The 7500-nt window shown below is 41.1% G+C and overlaps 1 protein-coding gene across 1 annotated transcript; it reads right to left on the minus strand.

The window, feature by feature from the left end:
* Positions 1 to 1589: 1589 nt before the first annotated feature.
* On the minus strand, positions 1590 to 5171 carry EMWEY_00037240 (hypothetical protein, conserved; the record flags this gene model as incomplete). Its single annotated transcript, XM_013482225.1, has 4 exons — positions 1590 to 3185; positions 3589 to 3685; positions 4370 to 4487; positions 4832 to 5171. 4 exons carry the CDS (start codon positions 5169 to 5171, stop codon positions 1590 to 1592), a joined length of 2151 nt encoding a protein of 716 aa, XP_013337679.1.
* Positions 5172 to 7500: the final 2329 nt, after the last annotated feature.

The following is a 7500-nucleotide window of genomic DNA, read 5'->3' on the forward strand; positions in this document are numbered from 1 at the left end:
AATATATATACAATATACATTATTATATATTAAATATATATAATAATAGGTATATATATACAGTATATATTATATAAAAATATTATATATATATAAATATATATATACAAATATGTATATCCCCTTCGGGTGTACAGGCAGCTTATTGCTGTTGTTGTTTGTTTTTTCTTCTTTTTACCGTCATTATTTAAACTTTTTGTTTTTGTTTCTCTTTTACCGCCAACTTATTAAATAAATAAATAAATAAATAGATATATTATTATTACTATTAACTTTATTATTATTATTCAGGTGTATAGGCACCTGGAATACACCGCATATATATTCAGGTGTACGTACAGTTTGGGGTGTACGTACACCTGAATATATAATATGTTATTCTCTGGATATGTTTATTGTGTATAATATAATAAAAGGGTTTATTTATTTATATTCTTGTTATTCTTTTTTTCTTCTTTTTTTCTTCTTTTTTCTTCTTTCTTTTTACCTCCGCCATTTATTAGGGAAAGGGAATTGAGGTGTACAGACAGTTCTGTTTCTTCTCTTTTCCCTCTTCCCCCTCTAACATATATTTATTTATTTATTTAAGGGTTTATTTATTTAAGGGTTTATTATATAAATTAAGGGTTTATTTATTTAAGGGTTTATTTAGGGTTTAGATAATTAAATAAGGGTTTATATTAGGGTTTATTAGCAGCAAACTCTCCTTATATTAGTTAGATAGCTAATTAATATATAACTATTATTATTATTTATTTATTTATTTATTTATTATTATTATTAGTAGTAGTAGCAGTAGTAGTAGTACAATTACTATCCCTTATTTACTATTATAATTACTATTATAATAATTATTATACAATATAATAAGTAACAGTAATTAATAATAATAATAAATAATAATAATAATAATAATAATAAATAATAATAATAATAATAATAATAATAATAAAAGGAATTAAACATTAATTAATTAAAACAAAACCCTAAACCCTTTTGTTGCGACAAACACTTCTTATTAAATTCTTCTTCCCCCTTAGTGGGGACCCTTAATGCCTCCTTTAGACATCATGGGGGCCCCTAGGGGCCCCCAAGTCAACTTGGGGGCCCCCCATACAAGTTGGAGGCCCCCAAGATCTCTAGGGGGCCCATTCTTCTTATTCCCTCTCTAGAGCTGCGCTCGTGCATTCATGCGATGTAAGCGACCGGTGGTAGGGGGCCCCTCCCTCTGTTGGGCCCCAGAGGCGGGAGGCGGGCCCTTACCGGTAAGGGCCCCAACCCCTGATGGGGGAGCCCCGTTAGGGGGCCCCGCTTGAGAGCTGGGGGCCCCCTTTGGGGGGCCCCCCAATAAAGACAGAACCTGAGAGTGTGTGTCTTCTCTACCTCCACAAAGACAGCAAAGAATAATCACACAACTCCAACCTCAATACCTCTGAGGGGGCCCCCACATAAGGGGGGCCCCTGGGGGCCCCCAATACAGGGGAGCCCCTTGGGGGCTCCCCTGTATTGGCCCCTGGGGAGGGAGGGAGCTATAAGATACGTTTGGGGTGTATAGGCAGCTGGAAGATAGGGGGAGGCGGGGGAGGTATTTACTTACACTCCATCTGCTGCTTTGCTGCTGCTGCAGCTGCTGCTTCTGCAGCAGCAGCTGCTGCTGCCGCTGTTGCTGTTGCTGCAGCAGCAGCACATTGAGTCCCAGACAAACTGTCTGCGATAGGAGACTCAGCTGCACGTGGAGACACTCCTGCTGCTGCAGCGATGGTTGCTGCTGCTGGTGTCGCTGCTTTTGCTGCTGCTAGTGTTGCTGCTGCTGCTGCTGCTGTCTTCTCTGCGTCTTTGGGGCCCGTTGCCTTTGGTAGGACATCAGCCTCTCCTTTTGGAGCCTGAGTTGCTGCTGCTGCTGCAGCTGTTGCTGTTGCTGCTGCTACACTTGCTGCTGCACCCACATGTGTAGGTGGTGTTGGGGCCTTATCCTCCCTCTTTGTTTCTGCTGCTGCTGCGCTTTTCATTGACGCCTCTTTTGCTGCTGCTGCTGCTGGTGCAGCAACAGCTGCTGCTGTTGGTACAGCTGTTGTTGCTGCTTTTGTTGCTGCTGCTGGTGTGGCTGCTGCTGCTGCTGCTGAGGTTTTGGGTGTCTCATTCCCTGTACCTTCAACTGATGCCCCAGCTAAGCTGCCTCCTCCAGCAGGAGCTGCTGCTGCTGCTGCTGCTGCAGGAGCAGCAGGAGCAGCAGGAGGTTGTGCAGCAGGGGCAGCAGGAGCTGCTGCAGCAACTGGAGCGGCAGGAGGTGCTGCTGCAGCAACTGGTGCAGCAGGAGGTGATGCTGAAGCAACTGGAGCAGCTGGGGTTGCTGCTGCAACAGGAGCAGCAGCAGCAGGTGCTGCTGCAACAGGAGCAGCAGGAGGTGCTACAGCAGCAGGAGGTGCAGCTGCAACAGGAGCAACCGGAATTGCTGGTGCAGCAACAGGAGTAGCTGCAGTCGCTGCTGTAGCACCAGGAGCAGGTGCAGGAACAGGCGTCGCTGTAGCAGCTGCTGCTGCAGCGGCTGCTGCTGCTGCAGCAGCAGCAGCAGGAGTAGCAGCAGCAGCAGTTGGTTTCCACATTAGAGGAAGACTGCAGCGAGCCATTAACTTAGCAAAATGATTATATGCAGGAAGAGATCTCCTCTTCCTACCATTTAGCTGCAGCACGTCTGCTGCAGATACACCTGAAAGTGCAGCAGCATCTCCTTCAGACAGCTGCTGTTGCTGCTGCTCCTGCTGCGGTGGCTGTTGCTGCTGTTGTTGCGCGGTGGATAGGTTTCCCTCCGTGTGTGTAGCCCCTTGGGGTGTCTGGGCACCCTTTGAGTCCTCTGTGGCCCTCATTGCTGCGGAAGCAGCAGGAGCAGCTGTGCCTGCAGCAGCAGCAGCAGCAGCAGCAAGACGTTTGTTGCTTGCTGCAGTATGTGTATTTGCTGCTTTACCAGGGGCCCCTTTGGAGGCCCCTCCGCCGTATGAATGACTTGGGGCAGATTTACGGCGCGATCCTTCGTTGTTGCTGTTGACACCTCGAGAGGCCCAAGCAGCTTGCGGTTGCTGCTGCTGTTGCTGATGTTGGTGCTGCTGTTGCTGATGGTGTTGCTGTTGTTGCTGCGAGGGAGACGGATCGAAGGGCCGACGCGAATTGGACACTCGTCTAGCTTTTCGCTGTACACACACGGCAGAAGGAGCAGGAGCCGCAGCAGCAGGTGGAGGAGGAGCAGCAGAAGGAGCTGCAGGAATAGCAGCAGTGTTGACAACACTGACGACAAGACAATGGCCGGCGGGGGGAGAAGAAGTTGCTGTTGTTGTTCTTTGTTGGTAGGGTAAGAGGTGAATCTTGTTCAAAGAGTCAAAAAAAAGAAAATTAGGGTTTAGGGTTTAGGGACTAGGGTTTAGGGTTTACTCCTGCAGCGAGGTCGAGTTCTCGAGCAATAGTCCAAACGGTTCCCTTGCGAACGTGCTGCAAGATCGAAAGGAACAGGGGTAAAAAAAGATGATATTTAACAAAAAAAAAAGTTTTTTTTACTAATTTTTTCTTTATTTTTATAAAAAAAGAATAAAAACTTACTTTTAATGGCTCTAAATAACTCGATGCCATCGCAGGCGAACGCAAACGGAATAGCCAACGGTGCTCCGGGTGTCTGTACCGTCCGACGACTTTCGCTCTGAAACATGAATATGAATATTCAATAAAAATTTGAATAGGTGGAAAGCAGCAATAAATACAGGGGAAAATGTAATTTTTCTTCTTATTTATCATAATACTGCACTTTTTTAATTTATTTTAATGTATTTATCATAGACAGGCGATTTTTTAATACATTTATATACAGGTTTCTCCCTTATACATTCAATACACACAGCACACGTGGGTGGGAAGGTGGTCATGCTGCATATACACCCCATCATTTATATATATATAAATATAAATATTTATAAATTTTTACGATGCATATATACCACAAATAAAAACATATAAAGACATTATTTATTTATTCATATTTTTTTTAATTGCTGCTTCTGCACGGATTCATGGACGGACATACACCCGACGGGCACGTGCATACATTCAATTGCAGCAGCAGCAGCACACACATGAATCAACAACAGCAGCAACAACAACAGCAGATACAGCAGGAACAGACAAAGCAGAAACAACAATAAAAAGCAGCAGCAACAACAGCAAAAGCAGCAACCGAATCCGCAACAAACAACAGCAGCAAAAGCATCAGCAACAACAGGAACAATAAAACCACCAGCAAAAACAGCAACAGCAGCAAGAAACCAACAGCAGCAACAACAGCAGCAGCAACAACAACAACAACAGCAGCAGCAGCAGCAGCAAATACCTGAATATTTGTGCATCTTCATGTGCTGCTTTACTCTCTACCCATTCACCAACAGCAGGAGGAGGTAATTCTTCTATAGGACGTGATGCCTCTAAGGCTACATACGCCATATCCACCACTGCAGCAGCAGCAACAGCAGCAACAGCAGCAGCAGCAGCAGCAGCAGCAACAGCAGCATGAACGGCACGAACAACAGGAGTTGTAGTACGCTATACAGCAGCAACAGCAGCAATAATAAAGGTAGGAGCAGCAATAGATAAAGAAACCCTAAACCCTAAACCCTAAACCCTAAACCCCAGAATAAATAAACTATATAAAAAAAAAAATAATAAATAAATAGATAAAATAAATTAATGAATAAGTACATGATAAACTAAATAAATAGATGAATAAATAAAATAAATAAATAAATAAAATAAATAAGTAAATAAAATAATAAATAAATAAATAAATAATTTATACCTCCATTAGCAACAAGAGAATAATCAGCAGAAGGTTTTAAATCTTCACCAGATACTTCTCCTTCATCTTCATCATCTGTTCCTGCTGCTGTTGCTGCTGCTGCTGCTGCTGCTGTTGCTGCTGCTGCTGCTGGTTCTTGTTCTGTTGCTTCTGCTGCTGTTGATGATGATGATGCGCATGCAGCAGCAGCTTCGTTAGTAGCAGCATTTGCTGCTGATAGTTTGGAAGCAGCAGCAGCAGCAAGTACTTTCTCTTCAGCTGCTGCTGCTGCTGCTGCTGCTGTTGCTGCTGCTGCTGCTGTGTTGCTGTCAGGTCTTTTATTTTCTTCTCCTTCTGCCATTTCTTTTATTACCTGAGGTGTACATACACCCCAATAAAAGGAGACACATAGCAGCAAAGGAGACACTTCCTATAAAAAACCCTATATATGCAACAGCAGCAGCAGCATCAGCAGCAGCAGCAGCAGCTGCAGCAGCAACTGCTGCAGCAACAGCAACTACTGCTGCTGCTGCAGTGCAGAAGCAAGAAAGAGACACAAAGAGACAGATAAAGAGACAAAAAGGACAAAACAATAAAATAAAAAGGGACACATAAATAAATAGACAAAAAGATAAATAAAAATATAAATTAATATAAAAGGAGACACAAAAGGAGACACAAAAGGAGACACAAAAAGGAGACACAAAAGGGGACACCTAAGGGGACACTAGAGGAGACAGTAGAGGAGACAGTAGAGGAGACAGTAGAGGAGACACTATAAGGGAGACAGGGGAGACAGTATAGGAGACACAAAAGGAGACACAATAAGGGAGACACCTTAGGAGACAATAAAGGAGACACTAGGGAGGCAATAAGGAGACAATAAAGAAGAATAAAAAAAGAAACAAATAAATAATATTAATAGAATAAATAAATAAATAAGTAAATAAATAAATATAATTATTTACCCCTTCCTCTGGAGGGACAGGTTTAGCGGTAAGAGGGGACAGCATTTGTCTCCTTTTTATTTAATTGTCTCCTTTTTTATTTAATTGTCTCCTTTTATTAATTATATTAATAATAATATTGTGGTGTATATACACCTCAATAAGGAGAGGAAGCGGAAGAGAGGGGCCCCCTATGTACACTAAGTTCAGGGCCCCCAAGCAGCTGCAGAGAGAGCAGCAGCAAAAGAAGCAGCTGCTGCTGTTGCTGCTGTTGCTGCTAGAGACCGACAGCAGCTGCTGCTGCCGTTGCTTTTGCAGGTGTGCTGCAGGAGGCAGAGGCCGAGAGGCAGCAGCAACGGCAGCAGCAGCAGAAGAAGGAGAGACAGATGCAGCAGCAGCAGCAAGAAGAAGAAAAGAAGATATTAAAGCAGCAAATAAGAGGAAGGCGTTGCTTCTTCTTGTAGGTGAGGCCTTCTTTTGCTGCTGCTGCTGCTGCTGTTGCTGCTGCTGCTGCTAAGCAGCAACTATAAGAGAAGAGAGCAGCAGATAAGGAACAAGATTAAATAAATATTTTATTTTAATTAGATGTAAATTATATACTCCTGCTGTACATACACCGCAGCTTGCTGCTGCTCCTGCTGTTCCCCCCACGGGGTGTATAGGCAGGTATATATAACACAGCCCCAATGGTGGTAATTGCATGCAGAGGGTTGTTTATTGTCTTTTTTTGTCCTTTTTTCTTTATAAATGGTATTAAAAGAGGGAATTTTATGAATAATTAATTAAATTTAATTAATTAATATATTTTTATACAAAAAATAAAGAAAAACGAAGAAAATTAACTAAGAAAGAAGAAAATAAAGGTGCAGTGACACTCGAAACACATACACCGCAACAACAGCAGCAGCAGCAACACGATCTTCTTTCTTGTACGTATAACCCTAGTTATATCTGTTTATTCTTTTATATTCATTTTATTTTATTTATTTATTTAATTAAATAATAAATATAATATAATTATTTATTTATTTAATTCTTTTTTCCCTTCCTTTTTTCCCCCCTATACCCACAGTATAAGCAGTAAAATATTAACTTTTTTTTCCCTTCTTTTTCTTTATTAAGACTTTCTTTTCTTATTATATACACAAAAAAAATAAGAAATAAAATATTATTCTTTTTTATTTATTAATTATAATTATACACAGAAATTGTTTTTCTTATTATTTTTTCCCCTAAGAAGAAAAAGGGAATAAACCCTAATATATACATAATTAATAACATAAAAAGAACAAGACCCTTATAAGAGGCACAAATAAAAAAAAAAAAATAAAATAAATAAAAATAAAATAAATAAAATAAATAAAATAAATAAAATAAATAAAAAAAAAATAAATAAAATAATTTTTTCCTAACATACAAGGAGCAGGAGAAGAAAAGAAGAGGGGGAAAGAAAGAAAAAGGAGAGAAAAAAAAAAGAATAAAAAAAGAGACAAAGGAGACACTTTTTGTCCCTTTTAAGTTTGCCCTTCTCTTGTCTCTGCTGCATGCAATTCAACTTATTAAAAAGCCCCACATAAATGCATGCAGCTTGCATGCACATGCATGCAAGCTGCATGCGCATGCATGCAGTTTGCATGCGCATGCATGCATGCAAAGAAAGCCCAAATACATGAATGCATGCATTCTATTTGCTCGCGCATGCGCGCATGCATGCATAGAAAGCCCCAATAATAAATAGATAAA

This window comes from Eimeria maxima, genomic scaffold (genome assembly GCF_000499605.1).
Source record: "Eimeria maxima Weybridge genomic scaffold, Emw_scaff554, whole genome shotgun sequence".
Classification (NCBI taxonomy): Eukaryota; Apicomplexa; class Conoidasida; order Eucoccidiorida; family Eimeriidae; genus Eimeria; species Eimeria maxima.